Consider the following 26284-nt stretch of genomic DNA (forward strand, 5'->3'; position numbering starts at 1 on the left):
ACTATGTACTGATATTTTGAGGGAAACCTGGGTTATGTCACTGGCAAAAGAGCATATAGCAATGCTCTGGAATTCTGTGACATTTTTTCAGTAGTTTTGGGATTGTTTGACTAAAATACAATATCTGTTATACATGGTTAAACTAAAAATAAACATTTTGAATAAGATTTTGAGTATCTTAAAATTGTTCTGTTTAAATAGAATAATTCAATGATAGGAAATTGCTTACAAAACAGAATACTAGAGACCCTTATACTTAAAATAATTAAACCTTGATTAAATAGAATTCACCACTCCTGTATGGTCAGATATGTTGTATTTCATGCCATTTTAAGGAGCTCTTCCTTGACTTTTTTTATGAAATACTTCTGGACATGGGAAATACACCTTATCTTTGTTTAAATATGTTCGGATACAGTGTGGTGTAATGGAAAAGGATGTACAGCAGAGAGTGAGACTGACCTGAATTTCAATTCCAGCTCTACCACTTATTCACTGTGAAATTTAGGGTTTGAAGTTAACCTCTTCAAACCTCAATTTTCTCATCTGTTAAATTAGCTCATACCTACCTCTCAAGGTTGTTGTTTCTATTAATTGAGGTAATAATACGAGCCAATAATAATACTAACACTTACGTATAACACTTACTGTTGTCAGGAGTATTTTTAAGCATGTGTTAACTAATTTAGCCTTCAAAACAGCCATATGAGGCAGGTAGTATCTTACATCCATTTTAAAGATGAAGAAACTGAGACATAGGTAGATTAATTGACTTGCCCAAGTGTATCTAAGCTAGTGAGTGGCAATAATGCATGTTAAAAGATCTAGCATAATGCTTGGTACCTTTGTGGATGCTCAGTAAATGTTAGTTTTTTTCTTTACTATATTGCTTCTCATTTAGTTAATGCTATTTTGTCTAATTCTGTGTGGTAGACCCAAGTACTTCTGTTGCTAACCGTTTTGCTTCTGGTAGTTATTGTTACCTACTATGTGCCTGGTGGGTATGTCTAAAATACAAAGATAGAAGTCAGCATTTGCCTACTACTACTAAGGCAGGGCAAAGAAACAGGAATATCTATTTGACTATATGACATGAGGAATGTGGATTTACAGGCATTGGATGCTTCTGCATTCTGCTGTTAGTACAGTTGAGTTATAGAATTCCTGATATCCTGCCTCTAAAAGGTACTGGGTACAAATTTAATTAAGAATGCATTTAACTATACTTGAACCTATTTATTTTGTTTTATGCCTCCAATTCCTTTGTGTTTTAAAATTCTTGGAATTTGGCCTGAAAAGTCTTTACTGTATCAGGAGAGATTTTTAGTAATAGCTCACTTTACATCTGGGGTTTTAAGTTATTTTCTGTTATCTACTGAAAAACAGTATGTGCTTCAGAGGCACATTTACAACCTACCAATTTGCTAAAAACTACATTATAGTGTTTGTTCAGTTTAAAAAGTATTTTCTGAGCACCTTGTGCTTTATTGAGCTTACTGCTGAAATACATATACAAAGTAGTCACATGACAAAACAAGATGCTATAAACCTTGTAACGGAAATGTCTAGCCAAAAGATTTATTTAAAGAGAAAGATTAAGAACTGAGTAATCATTGGGCATTCTTACTTCCGTAGTGATACTGCCTCGGAAACCCAAGGAGGGGTCGCTATGAGTCAGGGCCGACTCGATGGCAAAAACAACAACAACAACAACAACCATCATTGAAAATTTATAAAGAAAGTAAAATTTAAACTGAAGTTGAAGGAAAGGAACAAGACTAAGATTAGCAGAGTGAAGGATAACGAAGAAGTAGAAAAGAATGAGCAAGGTACAGAGAACGAAAAGCTAAGAAAACCTCCCTGGCTGGAGCAGATTCACTTTATGTAGAAGGATGAGTGAACGAGACCTACGTTCTTTTACCTCTTAGAACAGCTAGAGTAAGACCACTAACAGAGATCAGAAACAGCAACATTTATTGTTCAGAGATTCTACAAAGCCACTATTTTAAGTCTACTGTCAACCACTACACACAGTAAAGTCACACCATCAAGACTCTCTAAAAATAAACCCTTTTGAGAGCTGCCAGCATTGATTCAAATGTGCGTCAACACATCCTCAATAGGACTAGCTTCAGTATTTTAGATTGTTTTTATTCCCTTTTTTTTAAAAAAAAAAGTCATGATATAACCTGCAAAATTAGTGTTTATCCACACCATTGTTTGCATCTATAATTTAAACTGCCGTAAGGCACCAGGTTCCAGTTCTTTTGATTTGTTGTTCAGAAACCTTTTCAGTTAATAATTGTCTTAGAATTAAGACAAGCAAGGAATAGCTTCTTTTTATGTGTCTTTTCAATGCTCTCTTTCTGTTTAGTTTAGTATTTTATGTAATATGACAAGCTGTATATAATCATAGGCCAAACACAAAATGTCAGCATTTGAGGAAAACTTACAGACCGTAAGCTTCAAACCCCTCATATGCCCTTTTCGGTCTTTCCAGTCATCACCTAGACATTTCCATTGATACTTTTTCCATGTGGGAGTTCATTTCTTGGGCTACTCAATTGTTATGATGTCCAACATATCAAACAGAAACCTTTGTTCTTTAATTGCTACCCATTGCTGTTGAGTCAATTATGACTCATAGCTACCCTAGAGGACAGAAGAATGGCCCCATAGAGTTCCCAAGACCGTAATCTTTACAGAAACAGACTGCCACATCTTTCTATCTCAGAGCAACTGGTCGGTTCAATCCACCAACCTTTTGGTTAGCAGCTAAGTGCTTAACCACTATACCACCAGGTTTCCTTATAATTTCTACCTAGGGTTCCTAATTCTTCCCTTGGGAATGCACAAATGAAGGTTTGTTCCTCTTTTTCCTGACAGTTCTTCTGATATTCAAAAGTAATTATATTTTCCTCTTAAGAAACTTTGTATTATTTTTATATTCATGGAAAATACACATTCTTTTTTGAAAAATAACATTTGAACATCTTATACCTTGAAGGTACATTTCATGCTGTTCCACAAAAATGTTTTTCAAAGTGATGCATAGGTTTATGGCAGAAATTTAAAGTATTTTTTCCCACACACTTTGAAGATACATTATTCACCCATAATTTCCCCCTTACATATTTTTTATCTTCTTCTCCAGTGGCATCCATTTTTCCCATGCAGAAGTGGAAACATTTATTCTGTTTCTTTTCATCAGCCGCAGATTTTACCAAGACATGAACCTTTTATTTTATTTATTCATTAAGAAGAAAAGCTAAGTATAATGGCACTAGCAGAAATGTTATAAGGGTAAAATTAAGCCATTTAGGTAAATAAAGTAATTAAGGCAGTAAGTGACTTTTCATATTAAAACTATTAAGTTGATAGGCTCCTATCCCACATAGTAACACTAAAGAGGGAAAACTACATTGCTCCTCAAGGTCAGAGTTTTGAAATTTTGAGAATAAGGCAAGAGCAAAAATTCATTATAGGAAGGGAATTCTGAAGAAATTCTGTGTTCAGTTTCCTTTTAAATACAGGTTTTAATCATATGCCCACTCCATACTGGTATGTAGTCAGCTTTTATGGGGCCTTTAGTGGGCAGAAATCATTATCAGTAAACATACAAATTGGCATAGATACAAATCGTGGTAAGTTCTATGTCTAATTAGCAGTCTTACTAGAAAACCAATGTTTGTCAACTAACTATTGACAAAGCAGCATAGTATAGTGATTAAGAGCACAAACTACTTGGATTTGGTTCCCAGATCCAACTATACTAGTGGAACCTTACGTAAATCACTTAACTTCCCTATGCCTCAGTTTCCTTATGTGTAAAATGAGGATACTTAGCTCATAGAGTAGCTATGTTATAAAGTAATTTAAGTAAAGTACTAAAAACAGTAAGTCATTATATAAATAAATATTTGCTGTTGTTACTATCTACAATATAATTAGAAAGAGCTTTAACTTTAAAAAAAACAGACAATGGTTAAATAAATATTGAAAGAACTTCTCTGGGGGAAAATTCAATGGTGATAGGACTTAAAGTACCTAATAGTATAGTTGTGGAAAAGAGAAAAGAAACAGCAAAGAGGACATGCTAAATGCTGATTTTGCCTTGACTTTATCACTGTGATGAAATTGAACTTCCCAGCTAACCCTTACAAGCTTAGTTTCATAAAATTTACAAGGGCTGGCATAATTAGCATAATTATGCCTTTGCCAAATCAATGTTAAAACATTGACAACATAATATCATTTAATAGTTTACAGGTGTAAAAAATAAATAAAAAGCAAATTTATCTAAAGACATAGTTTGAAGAATGAAGATTTCAGGCTATACTTAATTATTTTTAGAAATCAAGAATATGAATTCATCTTTCTATGTATTGATCTCTATCTATAACATGGACTTAATACTGGTTTTAAGTATTAAGTAAGGAGCTCTGGTAGCATAGTGCCTAAGGCACTTGACTGCTAACTAGAAGGCTGGCAGTTCAAATCCACCAGCCACTCCTCAGAAAGAAGGTTGGGCAATCTACTTCCGTAGTGATACTGCCTTGGAAACCCAAGGAGGAGTCGCTATGAGTCGGGTCTGACTCGATGGCACATAACAACAACAACAATACTGGTTTTCACCCAAAATGAAATAAGGTAACAAATGGGTTTATATCTGTTAAGTTCTATGAACTTCTCAGATCACTGTATTAGAAGAGCAGGATATTTGTAACTTTATGTCATTGCCTGCCATAAAAGGAAAATGATAAGGGGTCAGAAAGTGGATTCAGATGACAAAGTAAACAACTAGGGGTGGATCTAATAATTTTAACAATATTATTTCCTCATACTGGAACTTGGAAATAACCTGGCTACTATAAAAGAATGGATGACAGTTGTTCAGTGGAGGGAGTAATCATGTCAGTTAATCACTTAATGACACAGATGAGAATTTATAGAAAGTATTCAAGTTCCTTCAAAAGTTGCCAGGAAGAAAGAAGCAGTAAACCTTTTGGAAGTAAGGAGTTTGAAAATGAACTGTTGTCAGTTTCATTGAGAGAGAAAACAAAAGCCTAAGACAATAAGGCAGAAGAAACAGTTGATTGTTCTGGAAGGACTGATTGACATAAGAGGAAATAAATTATACTTCTCTATGAAGTTTGAAGATAGCATAATAGTGATGGATTTCTTGGGATAATTTAAGTGTTTTCCCCTCTGCTTCTTCATCCATTTCTGTAAGTTTGATTGTAGCATATAATATCTTTGCATGTAATAATCTTTAGAGTCCTTAGAGTAAGACTTTATAGGAAGGAAATAGTTCTCTTTTGATTAGAAGGTAATTTTAAATAGACTTTTGCAAATTTTAAAAACGCTTTCCTACAAAATTTAAGCATTTGAACCAATGAGAAGAAAACTGTTGATTTTCAATATTAAATAAATATGATGGATTCTTATTACAATGTATCTCTTGCTTGCTCTAATTCATGATTACAGTGTTGGGAGCCCCCTATTATAATGAGAGACCAAAAAAAAAAAAAAACACTGCCATTGAGTCGAATCCTGTAGTGACCTCTCCTTGGGTTTCCAAGGGAGTATCACTATGGAAGTAGATTGCCCAGTCTTCCTTTGGAAGAGTAGCTGATGGATTTGAACTGCTAGCCTTCTGGTTAGCAGTCAAATGCCTTAAGCACTATGCCACCAGAGCTCCTATAATGAGGAACAACCCCGTTCAATGCGGATCCAAAGAGATTCATAACGTTCCAAATTCCCACTATTGTTACACAGCATATTTAGAACTGTGGTTCATTCTGTTATACTTTGATATGAGTTCTATTTTGGGGCCCTGTTTACTTCCTCTCTCCCTCCCATTTTGCCTTTCTCAAGACTTACTCTACCCTATCCCATGAGATGGAGCTGCTCTCTGAGGATGGAAAGATGGATGAACATATTGTCAGTATTGAGTTATGTTCAGAGGAATGAGAGTGCTGCTTTTATATACCGTTGAAAGAAAACTATAATGTAAATCTACCTTCCCTCATAGGTTCATTATGGAGAACAGTGGCAACAAAATTAACAGTAATGTGATGGTCTATCTTTATTCAAACTTTAGCTGTTACTTTTTCCCTTCTAATATAAAAGAACTTAGGGCAGGAATTAGGAAACTTACTCTGTAAAGGGCCAGAGAGTGAATTTTTAGGCTTTGTGGGCCATACAGTCCCTGTTGCAGCTACTGAACTCTGTTAGCCCTATAGCAGAAAAGCACCATAGACAATATAAATGAATGAGCCTGGTTAAGCTTTACTTAAAGACACTAAAATTTAGATTTTATATAATTTTTACATGTCATGAAATAGTCTTCTTCTTTTGATTTTTTTTTCAGTCCTTTTAAAATGTAAAGATCATTCTTTGATTGTGGGCCATACAAAAACAGGCAGCAGATAGGATTTGTCTGTAGAGTGTAGTTTACAAACTTCTGTATTAGGACATTCCACTATATAGTATAGTACTCTAATACTTTTTCTCTTAATGCAAAATCTTGTAGTATATGACCTTTCAGAAGAACACTCTGAGAATATGATACAGAGGATGAAGCCTCCCAAGAAATTAATACTTAATGAACTCAATATTTACTGAGTGCCTACTCTATATATTCTGGACACTCAAGACACACAACGAACAAAGAAGTCAAAAGTCCCCACCTTTATGAAATTTACATTTCAGTGGGGGAGACAAAGTAAATAAGTAAAATTTATAGTATTAGAGATGGTGGAAGAATACTGTGGATAAAAATAAACCAGGAAAGGAGAATAGCTAGCACAGGCAAGAATACGAGTTACAGTTTTAAATAGGATTGTCAAGGAAGGTCTCATTGATAAGATGACATTTGAACAAGACCTAACTAAGAGGAGGGAGCAAGCTCTGGGGAACCCTAAGAGACGAGCCTTTCAGACAGAAAAAGAAACAAATGAAAAGGCCTTGAGGCGGGAAGGTGTGCGACAGGTTCGCGGAACAACGTCAAGTTGGTACAGCAGGGGGACAGTTTTAGAGATGAGATTGGAGAGGTGAGAAAGAGTGCAGAGTCATGAAGGCCCTGTAACTCAGCCTTAGTGTGATAGAGTGAATGACATGCTCTGACATACATTTTAACAGGGGAACTTAGGAGGCTATTGATAAAATCTAAGTGAAAATTGATAGTGATTTAGACCAATGATAGATGTAGAGGTAGAAAGAAGTATTTATATTACTGATACATTTTGAAGGCAGATATAACAGATGGAGTAAGAAAACGAGTAAATTATACAGCCACGTAGTTTTACTTGGGCAATTAGAAGTAAGGAGTTGCCATTTACTAAAATGGAGAAGACTGGGAAGGGAAAATATCAGGAAGTCTACTTTAGTTGTGGAAACTTAAGCACCTAAGTGGAGATGGTATGTTGGCCATTAGATATATGAAGCTGGTGTTCAGAGAAGTCTGGACTAGAGATATTATTTTTGAGAGTCATCAACATATAAATGGAATTAAAATCCCTGACAATGGATGAGATCACCAAGGTGTTGCTATTTATTGGTGTTACTATATATTTATTGGTATTACTGCTACTGCTGCCTTTCTTATCCAGTTTCAAGGAGATGGGTAGCTTCTAGTAATCTTTCCCCTTTGCTCACTCACCAACGTTGGAAGGGATCCCACTGAGTCATAAACCTGGCCTACACAGGAAGTATTATTAGTTGGTCATCCCCAAATCTTGCCATGATATAAACATGGGAGTGAGTTTTCCCAAGTACCTCCTTGCTGGAAACTGTTTGCACTGGAGGTAAGTGTGAAAGGGGAGGTTGTGGGAAATGATGGGGTGAGGGCTTCCTAAACCTTTCCCAGGCCTCAGAAATGCCTTGATTCTGAGGAAGGGAGAGGTTCAGGCTGGTTCTTATTTCCCTGAACCAGTTCATACAGCCCTAAATTTGATCTGCTTTCCTCAAACTGGGAGTCAGAAATCCCTTTTCTCTTCTGTTTTTCTGCTGCAGAAATTCCCAACATTCCCATTTTGTGGGCTCCAGAAAGGGGTAAGCGAAGACTTCAATCCCAGCCAATCATTTCCAGATTAATAATTTTTAGTGTTTCGGTTTTTTTTTTATCATCATAAAAAATGCTTGGACCCATTTTTCCCATCTGTTTAATTTCCTTGTGGATTGTTATGTATCTATGTTCTAGGGTCATTCTGTATCCCTGGGCAATAGAGTTCAGATCCATCTGCTATTTCCATTTGTGTGCTGTTCTCTTGTGGATTCTCATATAGTTTATTGATTACTGTTTCCTAAATGGAAGACAGCCAATTCAGTGGACTGCTTCACTCTCAAGCTCAACTTTTCCTGAATGGTATTTTGTTTCCCTACTGTCAGCTTGTCACTAGCCTATACAACTGCTTCTGATGATCTGTCATTGCTTCTCTGCTGTTTTGTCTTCCTCTTTTTGGTTGTTGTCCCTACTTTTTGCCCCACTTCACTCATCTGCTGAATGATTTGCATTCTTCACTCACTGGTGCTTTGTCCATTATCGAATGGCCTGATACTGCTATATCCATGTGCTATTTCAGCATTTTAGACTGCACAGCATTGTCTGTCTGCTTTCCTAACATTCTCAACACCATAGTCTACCAAGTACTATGCCATCTGCTTGCCTGCTCTTGACCTACCCAATCTATGCCTGTAATATTATAAATGGACGAAAATTATTTAGCACTTCTGCTGTCTCCACTTGATTTGTACTCGGGTTGGACTGCTGCTGCATTTGCTTGACCACTGCCTCCTCTCCCTATTTGCTGCACATGGCTGCCCCATTAATTTACTCAAGACATTGCATTCATCTTCTGTGTATTCAGCCTCACAACTTGCTGATTGGCCTGTATTGCCTCCTTATAGTTTTTCTGCATCTGATAAATCACTAGCATTGTTCCTCTGTTGTCTTGATACCCTGATCAGATTTTATTTCAAAGAAAAGTTTAACCTACATATTATCCAAACAAATCTTAGACATAGGAAAATGGTTTACTGTTTTCATAGTCCAGTCCAGCTTACTCCTAAGCTGACTGTTGAAACTCACCACCACCGTTCCTTTCTGCTTTTTTATAAAACTCAACATTCTTCCCCTTATTTAGGAGTAGACTTTTTTTTCCCTAAATCATTCATCATCTTTGCTTCAGTTGTCTTTTAACATCATATATCGTGTACATTTGTTCCTTGTCTATGGGATATTTCAAAATTTTTTCATATACTAAATTTGTTTCTTAATTCATTTTCCTTAAATTTTCCAGGGCTTCATGAGGATATATTATTCCTATCAATTTTATCCTTTTTAGGAAGACCAGAAGAATTTTGTGAAACTTAAAAGTATCATTTCTAAAATTTATAAATTTAGTTTTTTACAATTCTCTGTAATTTAAAGTAGCTTTCCACTCTGATTCATTTTTCTTCCTTTGAGAATATCATCTCTCACTGTCCCCATAATTTATGTAATATTAGTTCTTTAGAAATCCATTTTTATGTATTTATCTTTTCTTCCTTCTAAACTGTCTTTTCTTTTGTGTGGGTAAACTTTTAAAATTGACATTTTTCCATTACTTGCGATGTATTTGCCATATGAAAAGCACTTGCAATACAAATTGTCTGCCCTGTAAAGCTTGTAGTCTTATTCACTTGTATTTAAATGAAAGACAAGGTCAAATGCAAGAATTAGAGAAGAATTTTAGTGAAACCTGCAGACAATTTCAGGAACCTAAGGAGGGATTGTAAAGTGGGTTGCTTATGTGATGCATGTGGGGTGTGTATGTATAAATTTGAAATATTCTGTGTGTATATGTACACAGAACATCAATGTGCTTAAAATGTGGAAATAAAATTTAATTAGAATGATATTATCCTAATTAAATTTTATTTTTTCTAATAAAAAAAAATGCTAAAAAGAATGATAAACTTAGAGAATATGGAAAAATGATGCAGAGAGAGGTCTCCTCATCATGTTATAATAGAGATAAAATCAGTTGAAGAAAGAGGCCGCTCTAGGAAAGTCAAGAAAATAATTTCAGTAGCTTTCCATACTTTTGTCTACCTAAAAGGAAATTAATAACAGAGATCAGTGAAACATAATTCACATGAAAGATGGATAAATTCAGGATTTGTATTAGAGGTAGAGGAAATTATAAACTTTTAGAAATACTACAGAAGCTCAAGCAGTAAGATTTAGAAGAGTCTACATTCTAAGAATGAAAGAGAGAATTAAGAAATAGCATAGATGTTGAATACGGATGATGGCCAAAAGGTTTCTGAAGGTTGAGTTTAAAAACTAACTAACCTTAGGACAGGATGATGGCATATCTTTGAAAAAGATTAATGTAGGGTTTTAAAGAAGAGGTAGGGATTTGGTTGGCAAGGTTTAAATGAAGATAATGGGACTGAGATGAGTCAACCAGGTCATGTGTAGAGGAACCAACAATGGGAACAGGATTTCAATTCAGTTCATTGGCCCTTACCAGGAAATACTCAGCTTTATACCCAGAGAGATTGTTCTAAAATGATTCCTGGGCCCAACCCCTAGAGATTCTGATATGGTAGGTTGGGGATATGACCTAGGTAGTATATGGGTATATATTTGTGTGTGTTTTAATACACTTTTGATACACAGTGGGAATTGAACTTTGTTCCATCTGAAAAGCTACACTGAAAATAGAATTTAAAAAAAGAAACTCATTGCCATTGAGTGGATTCAACTCATAGCAACCACTCCTTGGGTTTGTGCCTAAGGCACTTGACTGCTAACCAGAAGGCGGGTAGTTCAAAACCACCAGCCACTCCTCAGAAGGAAGGTTGGGCAGTCTACTTTCGTAGTGATACTGCCTTGGAAACCCAAGGAGGGGATGCTATGAGTCGGGTCTGACTCGACGGCACGTAGCACGCACATACACACACACACACACATATCTTTATGGGAGTAGATTGCCCAGTCTTCTTTCTGAGGAGTGGCTGGTGGGTTTGAACCACCAGCCTTCTGGTTAGCAGTCAAATGCCTTAGGCACTATGCCACCATGATATATTTATTTCCCAAGGTGAATGTTAATCTGAAAAGGCAGATTTTTTTGGACCTTACAATAGCTAAATAAGCTAAAAAGAATTGATCCTTGTATTCAAGGATTATAAAAGTATTTAATAGTATTTAAATATGCAATAGTAATATATCTAAGAAAGAAGGCTTTTGATCCATTAGGTGAATATGTTTTGTTTATTAAGTCAATAAATTTGTGGTGATTTTACATACTGTATTCAGCCTTTCTCAACCCAAGTTCCTCACTCAACTGCCAAAAAGAGAAAAGGATTTGAGTGATTATTTTTCAGTTCTTCCAAGGATGGCACAGAAACTAGTATGGGAGAGAAATTAATTCATTACATACAATAGTTCTCTCAAATCCCATGAGAAAGTCTGTTCTGTACCATGTAGTCAGCTAGGAGTATGTGAAACAAAGATAAGGCCGTGCCTTCAAGAGGCTTACATTCTATGAGAGGGAAAAGATAAATAAAAGATACATTTCCAGTATTATCCACAAAATATGATCCTTTTCCTCTAGTTATTGGAAGGAATTGTTCAAAGTCATATGAGTTATACGTAAGGAAATCCTTTCTCCTCCTCTAAGCATCAGGAAGAAGACTGTCTTTTGTATTGAAGCATCATCACAGCCGATGGATGCTGGCAATAATTAATAACAATTTAAATGCCAAAAAGAATTTTATGCCTAGCGCAGTCAATGACAGATTCATGGCTTCATTGATAGTAAACAGCATTACCTAAAATCATGTTTATTTGTTTTCTAGAGAAACCATGGAGAAGGACTAAAGATAGATACTGTTGTTGTTATGTGCCATTGAGTCGGCCCCGACTCATAGTGACCCCTCCTTGGGTTTCTGAGCAGTATCACTACGGAAGTAGATTGCCCAACCTTCCTTCCGAGGAGTGGCTGGTGAGTGTGAACCACCAGCCTTCTGGTTAGCAGTCAGGTGCCTAAGGCGCTACGCTACCAGAGCACCTAAAGATAGATTACTAGTGTTCTTGAATGTAAGTGCAAGCACAGTGAGCTATCCACCCTGCTCCCTGCCATGCCCAAGGGCAACTCTATAGTCATTTTGAAAATGTTTGGAAATTCAATTTAACCTCAATACCAACTAAAATTCACTTGAATTTCTGGTGTTAGAAGGTTCAGTCTCTTAATTAGTTTTTATGATGGACTTTATTAGTTAGTCACTGGACTAGGACTCTATTTGTCTTCTCTGTACTGATGTGTGCCTTCAAACATGATGATAATTATCTTTTGTTCCTATTGCTCACTACTCCACACCAATTCCTTTAAAAGTATACTTAGGGTCAGTTTTAATAACCTATTTTTCTTCCCTTCTCATGATGTCCTACTAACATTACTTCTTTGAGCAGCATAGGTATAGAAAGACAAGGTTCTCGTGGCAAGAGAAAGGCACTAAAATAGAAACTGCATACAGATTTTAATTTGTTTTTGTAACAATAATGAATAATTTAAATTTGGTTTCACTTGTATTCGAAAAACATTTTTAAAGAAAATAAAGATTATGCAGGTATTTCAGTGTATAAGATCTAAGATAAAGAATATAAGCATAATACTTTATTTAACTATTTAAGTTGTTTTATTAATAATAGATGTATTTTTTTTTTTAACTTTCTTATGGTCTCTGAAATCTTTTTTTTATTTTGAGGAAAGCTCCTTTGAAAATAGAATAGTGTAATGTATTTCCTTTATGTGAATGTTAATCTGAAAAGGCAGTATCTCTATCTCACCCTTATTCCCTTCTATATTTTAATAACAAGAAAATCCTCTAAATTGCCTTGCAATCAGGAGATTCTCCATAGGCAACTACTCTCTAAAAATAAATTATCAGAATTTTCTTTCATTTTTCCTTTCAGTACTGAAAAACAATAGAACATATTCAGGATCTTGCAAAGAATGTGGTTCAAGATACAGCTTCCTTACCTAATATTCTGTTGAGGTAGTTTTACTCCTTGAGTTTTAAATATAAGCAATGATGAAAGCAGACACTAATAAGCAGTCTTGTTAGAATTTCCCTTCCTACCCTCAAGTATTTCCGGTTGCTGGCAGTAACTCATTCTTACATTTCTGACCCAAATGGTCAGGTAGGGTGAGAGCGAGGTCACTGAGGGAAAGTAAATTGCCTCCAATACATAAACGATTTGGCTTAAAACTCCTTTACTTCTATTTAACATTCTTAAATTTCATGAACACGAAATTGATGGATAAAAAATCCACTGGTTAGCTATGTGGTTATTTATAAATTTGTATTTGGTAAAATACAAACATTACCAAACTTTTTGTATTTATCTTAGAACGCTTTTTAGATTTCTTATAATATGTTAAGAAATTTAAAGTATTTTCTATTCATATAAGTAGCATAAAAACATCTCAGATGTCCAGGAATCATTTTTGCTTGTTATACCTCTGGTGACATAGTACCTAAGGCATTTGACTGCTAACCAGAAGGCTGGCGGTTGAAACCTACCAGCCACTCCTTGGAAAGAAGATTGGGCAGTCTGTTTCTGTGAGATACCGAAAACCAAGGAGGGGTCGCTTTGAATGGAATGGACTCGACAGCAGTGAGTTTGGTTTTTGGTTTAACCATACGATGTATATTTATTTATTTATTTTTCAATCAGAGGTAATAATCCCCTTACAGAGATCTTAAGCCAAAATCCTGAAAGAAAATATCTCTTCTAAATCAAATAATTTTCTCATACCTAATCCAGTGCATTCTGATCAAAATTAAGATACACTTTTATGAGTAGAGTAAAAGGGGAGGCTTGTTTAGATGTCCTCCTTCTCATGAAGATTAGTGACTAAATACTAAAAGTAAAACTTAAGACCATCTGCAGAAATCTCCTATGAACAATAAAAGTAATAATAATAATATGTATTATTAATAAAGAGTTAATAAAATGATGTTATACTTATATTCTTACTTTATTTTAGATCTTATGCATTCCGAGACAAACTCGGAAGAAGGAAGAGGCCATCCACTTCTCAAAGAATTGGCCAGGAAAAACCTTATGAAAAGCAATACAGTGGCTCCAATGATGGGCTCAGGTATAGCAAGGATTGTGGAGCTGGCACAGGACTGGGCAGTGTTTCATTCTGCTGTACGTAGGGTCACTATGAGTCAGAGATGACTTGACAGCACCTAGCACCAACAACATTAGAATATTAGAAGCACAGCGTTTATCTTATTACTGGTATTCAATAAAAGCATTGATGCTTTTGAGTTGTGGTGTTGGCAAAGAATATTGAAAGTACCATGGACTGTTAAAAGAACTAATAAATTTGTCCTGAAAGAAGTACAGCAGGAATGCTTCTTGAAAGCAAGAATGACCAGACTTCATCTCACCTACTTTAGTCATGTTGTCAGAAGAGACCACTCCCTGGAAAAGGATATCATACTTGGTAAAGTGGCTGGTCAGCAAAAAAGGGGAAGGCCCTCAACGAGATGGATTGACACAGTGGCTGCAGTGGTAGGCTCAAGTATAGCAAGGATAGTGAGCCTGGCACAGGACCAGGCAGTGTATCATTCTGTTGTAGACAGGGTCGCTGTGAGTCAGAGATGACTCAATGGCACCTAAAAACCACAACAATAAGAGCATGAAAGGATGACCTTTTTTATTGTGATATGAGTATTGAAGTTGTGATTTTAATCTAAAAATATAGGATTGTTTAGGAGGAGGAAAGATGAAGAGATTTCACTATTTACCTTCTCTTCTACTAATAGCTTTAAAAAAAGAAAAAAAATTTTCTGAATGCAGAAGTAATGTACGGCTTTTGCCAAAATGATTTGGAAAATTCAGAAAAGCTGAATAAGGTAAATAAAAATTATTAATAATCTGACCACACAGTTATTAGCTAGGATTGATTGATCTATCTGCACAATCGGGAACACTTCATATATACAGATATGTACCTTGAGTTTCTTAAATAACATCATTCCAATTGTTATCATAGCTACTGAAATTTTTTTGTATACTTACTATGTGCTAGACATTGTGATAAACATTTTATATAATACATTCTTAGTCCTCAAAACAAACCTACAAAACAGGTACTATTGTTATCTCTATTTTACAGATAAGAAAATTTGATTTGGAAAGATTAAATTGTTAAATAAGTTAACAAACATCACAGAGCTGGTAGAAAATGATAGAACTAGAACTTGAACTAGGTAGTCCTGACTCCAGAGTCCTTGGTCTTACCCATCCTCTGCTCATATAGTATAAACTTTTCTCCATTTAATATATGTTCTCAAAAAAAAAAAAAAACTCTCAATAGCTGCAGAGTATAAACAAACAGTAATTTAACCTTTCCCTGTAATTGAGCATTTAGGTTGTTTTCTATTTTTTTTTATCATAAACATTCTCTTTATATAAATTGTTATATTCATCTCTGTTTATCACTTTAGAGACATTTCCTTAATTATTGTTGTTAGGTGCCATCAAGTCATTGCCAACTCATGGCAACCCTATGTACAGCAGAACAAAGCATTGCCCAGTCTTGCACCATACTTAAAATTGTTGCTGTGTTTGATCCCATTGTTACAGCCCTATGTCAGTACGTCTCATTGAGGGTCATCCTTTTTATCACTGACCCTCTACTTTACCATGCATGATGTCCTTCTCCAGAGACTGGACTCTCCTGATAACATGTCCAGAGTACGTGACATGAAATCTTCCCATCCTTGCTTCTAAGGAATATTCTGACTATGCTCCTTCTAAGACAGATTTATTTGTTCTTCTGACAGTCCATGATATATTCAGTATTTTTTTACCATATTCAGCACCATAATAACGAATCAAAATGTAAGGTCTCATAATGCACATTGCCCAGTTTTCTTCCAGAACATATGTGTTGTTGTTGTTGTTGGGTGCCACCAAGTCATCTTCTACCCATAGTGACTGTATGCACAGCAGCACAAAACACCACCCAGTGGTGGTGATTCTTGCTGTACTTGAGCCCATCACCGGTGTCACTGTGTCAGTCCATCTCATTGAGGGCCTCCCCCGCTTTCATCGACCCTCCACCCTACCAAGCATGACATCCTTCTCCAGGGAATGGTTACTTCTGACAACATGACCAAAGTATGTGGGACAAAGTCTGGCCATTCTGGCCTCCAAGGAGCATTCTGGCTGCACTTCCTCCAGGACAGATCTGTTAGTTCTTTTAGCAGTCCACGGTACTTTCAGCATTCTTTGCCAACACCACAGCTCAAAAGTATCAACTCTTCTTCGGTCCTTCCTATTCATTGTCCAGCTCTCACATGCATATGAGGCAATTAAAAATACCATGGTTTGTGTCAGGCGCACCTTAGTCCTCAAGGAGACATCTTTGCTCCTCAGCACTTGGAAGAGATCTTTTGCAGCTAATTTGCCCAGTGCTATAAGTTGTCTGATGTCCTGACTGCTGCTTCCACTGGTGTCGATTATAGAACCAAGCAGTGTGAAGTCTTGACAATTTCAATCTTTTCTCCACTATCGTGATGCTGCTTATAGGTCTAGTTGCGAGGATTTTTGCTTTCTTTATATTGAGATGTAATCCATACTTCAGACTGTATTCTTCACTCTTCATCAGTAAATACTTCAAGTCATCCTCATTTTCAGCAAGCAAAGTTGCATCGTCAGCGTATCGCAGGTTGTTAACGATTCTTCCTCCAATCCTGATGCCACGTTCTTCTTCATAAAGTCCAGCTTCTTGAATTATTTGCTCAGCATACAAACTGAATAAGTATGGTGAAAGGATCCAACCCTTCTTGATTTTAAACCATGCAGTGTTCCCTTTTTCTGTTTAAACAGCAGCCTTCTGGTCATGTACAGGTTCCTTACGAGTACAATTAAGTGTACTGGAATTCCCATTCCTCTCATGTTATCCACCATTTGTTATGATCCACACAATCAAATGCTTTTGCATAGTCAAGAAAACACAAGTTAACATCTTTCTGGTATTCTATGCTTTGAGCCAAGATCCTGCAACCATTTTTGAATGATCTTCAGTAAGATTTTATTTACATGCGATATTAATGATATTGTTCAGTAATTTTCACGTTCTGTGGGATCACCTTTCTTTGGAATGGGTACACATATGGATCTCTTCCAGTCAGTTGGCCAGGTAGCTGTCTTCCAAATATCTTGGCATAACCAATTGAGTGCCTCCAGCATCCATTTGTTGAAACATCTCAATGGGTATTCCATCAATTCCTAGAGCCTTGTTCTTTGCCAGTTCTTTCAGTGCAGCTTCGACTTCTTCCATCAGTACCATTGGTTCTTGAACATATGCCACCTTCTGAAATGGATGAAGATTGACCATTTCTTTTTGGTACAGTAACTCTGTGTATTCCTTCCATCTTCTTTTGATATTTTCTCTGACATCATTCAATATTTTGCCCATAGAATCTTTCATTATTGTAACTCGAGGCTTAAATTTTTTCCTCAGTTCTTTTAGCTTGAGATATGCCGAGCATGTTCTTCCCTTTTGGTTTTCTAACTCCAGGTCTTTGCACATTTCATTATAGTAATTGGCTTTGTCTGCTCAAGCTGCTCTTTGAAATCTTCTGTTCAGCTCTTTTATCTTGTCAGTTTTTCCATTTGCTTTAGCTGTTCTTCACTCAAGGGCATGTTTCAGAGTCACTTCTGACATCCATTTTGGTCTTTTCTTTCTTTCTCATCTTTTAATGACCTCTTGCTTTCTTCATGGATGATGCTCTTGATGTCATCCCACGATTCTTCTGGTTTTCGGTCTTTGGTGTTCAATGCATCAAATCTGTTGTTTAGATGGTCTCTAAATTCAGGAGGGATATATTCAAGGTCATATGTAGGCTCTCATGGACTTGTTTTAATTGTCTTCAACTTCATGTTGAACTTGCATATAAGCAGTTGATGGTCTGTTCCACAGTTAGCTCCTGGCCTTATTTTGGCAGAAGATATTGAGCTTTTCCATCTCCTCTTGCCACAGATGTTGTCAATCTGATTCCTGTGTACTCCTTGTGGCAAAATCCATGTGTATAGCTGCCATTTGTGTTGTTGAAAAAAGATATTAGCAATGAATAAATCGTTGGTTTTGCAAAATTCTATCATGCGATCTCCAGTGTTATTTCTGTCACTAAGGCCAAATGTTCCAACAACCACGATTGTTCTTTGTTTCCAACTTTTGCATCCCAATCACCAGTGATAATCAACACATCTTGATTGCATGTTCAGTCAATTTCAGACTGCAGAAGTTGATAAAAATCTTCAATTTCCTCATCATGGGCTTTGGTGGTTGGTGCATAAATTTGAATAATGTAGTATTAATGGGTCTTCCTGGTAGGCATATGGATATTGTCCTATCACTGACAGCATTGCACTTCAGGACAGATCTTGAAACGTCCTTTGAGAGGATGAACACCACACCATTCCTCTTCAATTTGTCATTGCTGGCATAGTAGATCATATGGTTATCAGATTCAAAATGGCCCAAACTGGTCCATTTCAGCTCACTAATGGCTAGGATGTCAGTCTTTATGCATTCTGTTTCATTTCTGACAACTTCCAATTTTCCTAGATTCATACTTCATACATTCAATGTTCTGATTATTAATGGATGTTTGCAGCTGTTTCTCCTCAATGTGAGTGGGGCTACATCAGCACATGGAGGTCCTGAAAGACTTATTTTATCCATATCATTAAGGTTGGTTCTACTCTGATGAGGCAGCTTTCCCAGTCCTATATTGAGTGCTTTCCGATTCAAGGGGCTCATCTTCCTGCATTGTGTTGGACAGTGTTTCCAAGCTATTCAGAAAGTTGCCCAGTAATGTATCAGACAGTGTTCCTCTGTTTTTCATAAGGTTTTCCCTAGCTGATTTTTGAGAAGTGGACGGCCTCCTCCTTCTTCCTAGTCTGTCTTAGTCTGTAAGCTGCATTGAAACTTGTGCACCATGTGCGACTCTGCTGGCATCTGAAACACCAATGGCACAGCCTCAAGCTTCACAGCTTCACATGTACAAGCCTCACAGGATGACAAACTGACGGACAAATTTGTCTCCCTTAGATCAGAACATACGTACCAATTTATATATTGATGCTATCAGTATATGATAATACATGTTCATTATCATTTTTAATCATACCAGTTTGGTAGTTGAAACTTAATGATTTTATTGGCATGTTATAGGTTAATAATGAGACTTAATCTTTTTCTTACACTTTTCCAGCTTCATTTCTTTTTTTATAAACTGCTTATATTTTGTTCTGTTTTCTTTTGGCTCAGTAGCCTGTTCTTAAAGACTAATTCTAATCACAAAGAAGAATTTAAAGAATTGTTTGTCAGGAAATAATTTTAGCAAGGTAAGAATTAGATTTTAGCTATATTATTTTGACATAATAAATAATAAACCAATTAATTTTCTCTTTTCTAAAGCTCATTAACATAATATTACTCAAATATTTCATCATTCTCACTCTTACCAGCAGAAGTTCAAAAACACACCCTAAATTGAAGACATGAAGTTAATAAAATACAAACAGAATTATTTTAACAGCTAGTTTTGCCTTTTATTAGATTTTGTTTTTTCATAGCTGATACTATTATAGTTTATTTTCTACTTATCCTTTTCTTACAGAAACCTATTGTTATTTTATGGGTGAACACCTATTGAACCTCAACAATTTAGAATTAATGGTCAATCCATACCTTAAGACCTTGGAAAATAATTTGTAATTTGGGCTTTGAATACACGTTGACTACTCTTAGTTGCCAATTTTTTAAATACCAAATACACATCACTACTTCAGTCTTAATTACAGTGTTTTGCTTGGTGAACTCTTTTTTTTCCCCCATAGGAATTCCAAGGGAAACATTCTAGCATACCATTAATATGAATTAAGCTGATTCTCTAGACATTTAAAGCAATTTATAGACTTTTCATCTTCCCCACCAGTTTTCAGGATAGCTATGTTTTTTAATGCATTTTATTGAAATATAATTTATGTACAGTGAAATACACAAAACTAAAGTGACATAGGTCAGTGCATTTATTTTTATTTATTCTTTTTTTTGGGGGGGAGCGTTCCCTCTCCTCCCCTCTCACCCTTGGCAACCAACAAAGAAAGTTTCCTTCCATATATAAACCTTCCCTTGACCCTCCACAGCAACCAACTAATACTATATTTGTCTTTCTGTGATTGGCTTATTTCACTTAGCATAATGTCCTCCAAGTTCATCCATATAATGCAGTGTTTTGCAGACTCTACATTATTCTTTAATGCTGTGTAACATTAATTATCAGCAAATATGAATTTGTTGCTGTCGTTTTTGTTATGTGATTTTTTATGGTCTTGATTTCTTTGTTCCATGTAATTTTCTATGCTGAGCTTGTTTTGTTTATGAATCGTGTTATCACTTCCTTCATTGCTGCTGTTTTAGTATTTGCTAAATATTTGTGCTGGTCCTCTTTTATTTTGATGTGAAGGTTTATCGTTTTTCTTTGAGGTTACCCTGTGTGATTCATAGTTTTCTTCCCAAGTTTAGAACAGTCCTTTCTATCTTGTAGTTGTCATGACTTCCCTACCATCTAGAAGTTCTGTAACAACAGTTTTTTCTCTTTTTGGTGTGTAGTTTTTCTCATTTGTCAAATGATGCTTCTGGTTTCCTATTTACAATCTTGTAGTCTAGGATAGCCTATTTTTTAGTCTGTGAACCATTTCAGAGCCCACAGTCTATTGGTAAGTTAATTGTTTGGCAGTTGGCTTGTGTTTTTCCATGGAATCATTATTTTGCATTAAAAAAAAAAAAAAAAACTCACTGCTATCGAGACAATTTTGACTCATAGCGACCCCCTTTGGGTTTCCAGGGTAGTAAGTCTTTATGGAAGTAGATTGCCCAGTCTTCCTTCCGTGGAGTGGCTGGTGGGTTTGAACCACCAACCTTCTTGTTAGCAGTCAAATGCCTTAGGCTCTACACCACCAGAGCTCCTTTTTATTTCATAAGTGATTCTTAATTATTGGGAGATTTAGTGCCCAAGAGTTGTTTGACTATACCCAAAGACATTTTCAGTTATCACAGTTAGAGGGGTGCTACTGATGACAGGGAGTGGAGGCCATAATGATGCTTTAATACACAAGGTGGTACTCACAACAAATAATTATTGGCCCAGAATCTTAATCCTGTGGAGAATGAGAAACCTTAATTTGCATAATAATTATTGAGTGTTCACTAACTGCCAAGCACTGTGCTAGGGGCTGGGGATACATGGATATAAAGTTAATCTTAACAGTCAGGGAATTTACATTATAGTTGGAAAACAGAAAGAATTAAAATATAACATGGAAATTAAATAGGAGTGGTATTTATATGATAAATCAGGCACAATGATGAAGTCTGTCTGAAGGAAAGAATATCTTCAAAGACCTGACTCTGGAACTGCTGTTGTTTACCTTTATTTGAATTTACAAATAATATAGATACAGCTGAAGGAGCTCTGGTAGCATAGTGCCTAAGGCATTTGACTGCTAACCAGAAGGCTGGCGGTTCAAACCCACCAGCCACTCACTGGAAGGAAAGTTGGGCAATCTACTTCCGTAGTGATACCGCCTCAGAAACCCAAGGAGGGGTTGCTATGAGTCGGGGCCGACTTGATGGCACATAACAACAACAACATAGATACAGCTTGATGAATTTTCAAAACCTGGACCATGTACACGGTGTCCAGACCAAGAAACAAGACTGTTAGCATCTCAGAAAACCACCATTGTGCTCCCTTCCAGTCCCTTCCCAGCCCTTAGAAGTAACTACTATTCTTTTGGCACTACAGATTACCATTGTTACTCAACTTTATATAAATGGAATCATATGACTGTACTCTTATTTCGAGATTTCCTTACTCAACATTGTTTGTAAAATTAATTCATATTATCTGCATTACCATGCAGTAGTCCATTGTGTGAACGTACCAATATTTGTTCATTCCTCCTACTGTAAAGGTGCAATGGCTCAAACCTGAAGTCAGCCAATAGGTCAGTATGTCTAGAGAAGGGATTTTGAGGGAGAAGTGACAAGAGAAGAGGCTACGGAGGTAGGTAGGGGCCAGATGGTTGGAGATCTCTGTGATATATAAAAAGCACTCAAATGTTTCTCACTCGGAAATGCAGCGTTTTTGATAGAGGTTAAACAAAGGATGAATATAATGAGATTTGTGTATTAGAAAATCGCTTTAGTAGAATAGAGAGTGTAATGGATGGGACAAAACAGCTATAACCAACTAGGAGAATAGTTCCAACACAGGGCACTACAGGTTAGGGCAAAAAGTGTAAATGCCTTTCTGGACAGAATAACTTTTTTTTTTTTTTGACTAAATGAGGGTGGAAGTCAGAGGGTACTTCTTGAGCTAACCTCTGAAAGCTTATGTGTGTTACTGAAATACAAAATGTGTGAAATGGGAAAAAAATAGAACTTAATGTTAGTAATTAAAGTGGAATTAAAAATAACTTTCAATTTTAGGTTTGTTCACCTTGTGGGAAGCAGATATCCTTAGTTGAGAATGATAGGCAACACTTTTTTCTATTTGTTTTTTGTTTTCATTTTAATTACAAACATGTGGCTTCCTCTTTGTTGTAAGATTTCACTAATGAAATGATTAAGCCATGATTAAGATGATTTTCGGCTCGAGAGAAATATGAGAAAGGGGTGTGTGTGTGTGTCTGTGTCTGTGTATGAGTATGTGTAACAGAGAGAGAGAGACAGCAAGAGTGCTGAAAGCAAAAATTGAGAGAGGAAAGGAAGAAAGGAATTAAATACGGCATCTGAATGAATACCAGAGAACTTGCCTGAAGTGGAATTAACTGAATTCCTAGTTGCTGTCTCTAGTTGGGGGAGATTACTGTATGTTTTCATTTTGTTTGTGCTTGCATCCTGAAGAGAGTAAGTGCAATGAGTCAGAAAGTTCTCAGAGTCATGAGGCAGTAGCATCCCTTCAAAGATGGATTGCTATCTATCTAGAACAGTGCTTAGCCTAGTTGCGACCTGGAGAATAAATACAGTTAGGTTTTGACAAATAGCACACTCTGCCTACCAATGTTTTCAAAGATGAAGAACTCTTTTGAACATAGAAAAAAAAAATTAGTGAATACTGATCTGGAAGTACTTATACTTTATTATCTGTTGATTAGAAAAATGACACATAATTTTTTTTAATTATAGTCAATTCTGTAAGATTTTTAGATGAATTTTTATTTTGTTAATTATAACATCTGTTTTCATGAGAAAGTTTAGTATACATCGATGGGAGCTGTTATTTATTAACTGTGTAATTAGTGCTGCTTGCATTAACTCAACTAAGTCACTACAATCAAGTCAATTCCAACTTATAGCAACCTCCATTGGGTTTCCAAGCCTATAAGTCTTTATGGAAGTAGATTGCCTCATCTTTCTTCCATGGAGCAGCTAGTGGGTTTGAACCACATGCATTTTGGTTAACAGCCAAATGCCTTAATAACCACACCACAAGAGCTTCTTGCATTAACTGTTGTTCTTGTTGTTATTTGCCATTGAGTAGGACCCAACTCATGGCAACCCTCCTTGGATTTCCAAGGTGGTATCACTATGGAAGTAGATTGCCCAACCTTCCTTTGGAGGAGTGGCTGTGGGTTTGAACCACCAGCCTTATGGTTAGCAGTCAAGTGCCATTGGCATTACGCTACCTAACTAGAGGATGCTTTTCTCTTGCTGTGAGATAGCCTACAGTCTTTACTCCACAAATTAATAACCAGATGTATATTCTCAAATGTGGTGGTAGTTTTTTTTTTTTTTTTTTTCTTTTCTTTCCTTTTTTTCTTTTTTCTTTGTTTGTTTCAACACTGGGAACTTCTGTACTTAGTCCAAATTTTTGTAATTTGTAAATTTGATGCTTTTAATTAATGCATTTAGTGTAGTCTTTTTAAAATCATATAAAGGGTTATCTTTTTTACTAATTGGTTTCAAAGAATTCAAAAGAATACAGGTCATTATAGCAGCAGTAGAGTATAGTGCATCTACATTATTTAACTTTTAGGAAGAAGCATTGTAGCAGTTAAGTCTCTGTGTCAATTTGGCTGGGCCTGGTTGGGTGGCTGGGCAGTTGGATGTAGTATTCCCCATGATGAGACTGGTAATTTGCTTGATGGTGGAGTCTGATGTGAGCAGCTGAGGGATGTGGTCTGCTTCCTGTATATAAGGAGAAGCCTTGGGGAATGGTCTCTAGATTATGAGATGCTTGAACCCTGCATGTAGCCGTGCCATTTGTTCAGCAGCCTGCCATGCTCTGTTGACCTTGGGACTTTCAATGGACTTGAATTAATGGCCTGCCATGTGGTTTGGTAACATGGAGACTGTGCCTTTTTGCTTGTCATCCTTGGGCTTGTCAGCCTCGGCAGCCAGCAGCTGAGTGAAGAAAAGCCTCCAGTTTCAGTGGGCCAGGAGCAGGAGGCAAAGCTGAAGCCCAAGGTTGAGGGGCTTTCCCACAGTCCCTAGAGCCTGGCATTTTGAATTTGTACTTAAAGCCTCCAAAACTGTAAAGAAATAAACTGCTGTTTCTTCAGGCCATCCTATTGGTGGTATATTCTTGTCAGAGTGGCAGTAGGTAACCAGAACAAGTATGGATTTCTTTTCTGACTTTATTTATTTATATATACATAACAAAGTGTACCCATTAGACTTCACCATGAATTCAAAGATGAAAATGCTATGCTGCAGGGAAGAAAAAAATGACAAAGGTACCTTACTTTGCATTTCCTTCTACTTTCTTGTGTCCATTTGTTTTATTTATTTACTTATTTATGGCATTGTATTTGTGTCTCCCATTGGTCCATAAGAATATTAAAAGGATGATAATTCTCTAGAAACAAAAGTTCTTTTTCTGTTTTGCCCCCTAGTTTTTGTGTCATATCTCATTATTCCAATTTTAGATTATTCCCAAATGAAGTTATAAAATCAATACTTAAAAAGTTTTTAGAACTATTTTTAGCATCATCTTGTAATCAAGAAATTTGTCATACTTATCTCATCTGCAATAAGTGAGACATAATTAAGGGACAAAAGTTTAGTTCTTTAATCCAGATACCTGTTAGATTCAAAGGACTATTTAACCTACTAACCCATAGATGCAAATTTTTGTGGTCCAAATAGTAGCCCTACTAGGGATGGCTAAATACTATTAGTGATATCACTGAATACTTTTCAGTAATCAATCCAAACCTAAAGCCTCATTCCAAGTGTACATCCCTTTCTGATTCCTTTCATGAGTCACAGAAAACTGAGAAGAACAGAATATGTATGCTTTTCTCTTTACCACCAATTCTGTTACTTTAGATGCCTAAGTAGGAGGTAACACTAAGTATAATGTGATAGCCCTATTTTTGCAATGAGAATACCCAAATAAATGAAAGAATTGCCCATCTTAAATGGGTCTACTTTTAGAGAGTTAGATAAAATGATGAAATACTTAAGCCACTAATTAAAATACAAATTTAAAATCACATAAACCAAAAAATCCCAAACACTTTGTCATCAAGTCAGGTCTGCCTTGCTAGCATCCCTATAGTGTTTACAAGGGTGTAAATCTTTACAGAAGCAGACTGTCACAGCTTTCGCCTGTGGAATATTTGGTTAATTTTAACCCCTGACCTTTTGTTTAGCACCAACTCCTTTAACCACTGTGCCACTACCACATAGAAAACAATACACTGTTAGGAATATTACATTCTTCATGGGAATTATACAAAAAATTATATTCACATTCTGCAGTCTCTTTTTAATTCCTCTAAAAATTTTGCATGGTGCATCACCTTTAATCCTTAGTTATTAAGATGTGGCAGTTTACAATTTTGTACTTTAAGGCCTTTCTACAAATGTTATCCCAAACCTCAGGTACCCATTTGCCTACCATTAGTACAGTTACTTTTTTCTTTCATCCTATAATTATATCATTCTAATATGCATACATAACCATATCCACTTATTAATAATTTCTGACAGGCATTCTTTATAATTATCCAAAATTAGAAATGATGAAGAGGTCTTTTAGGCTAATGAGCCTTTGTCAAACACTACTTTTTGTTAAAAATGATGTAAACAGAATGCAATGTGATATGAGAATTTTTATAATGGTTCAAATATAAGACAACTCCTTGGCTGAGGAGTAATTATGGTTAAAAAAAAAAAAAAAA

At 36.0% G+C, this 26284-nt stretch overlaps 1 protein-coding gene across 1 annotated transcript in view; it reads left to right on the top strand.

Moving 5' to 3' along the window:
- GPHN (gephyrin) overlaps window positions 1–26284 on the top strand; it is a 795631-nt gene that overhangs the window by 380963 nt on the left and 388384 nt on the right. Inside the window, exon 5 of the mRNA XM_042781141.1 lies at window positions 8017–8055. Coding sequence (XP_042637075.1) covers window positions 8017–8055 — 39 coding nt within the window. The remainder of the gene's footprint in view (window positions 1–8016; window positions 8056–26284) is intronic.

This window comes from Orycteropus afer, unplaced genomic scaffold (genome assembly GCF_000298275.1).
Source record: "Orycteropus afer afer isolate SDZICR_OR568_19922 unplaced genomic scaffold, OryAfe1.0 scaffold00088, whole genome shotgun sequence".
NCBI classification, from domain to species: Eukaryota; Metazoa; Chordata; class Mammalia; order Tubulidentata; family Orycteropodidae; genus Orycteropus; species Orycteropus afer.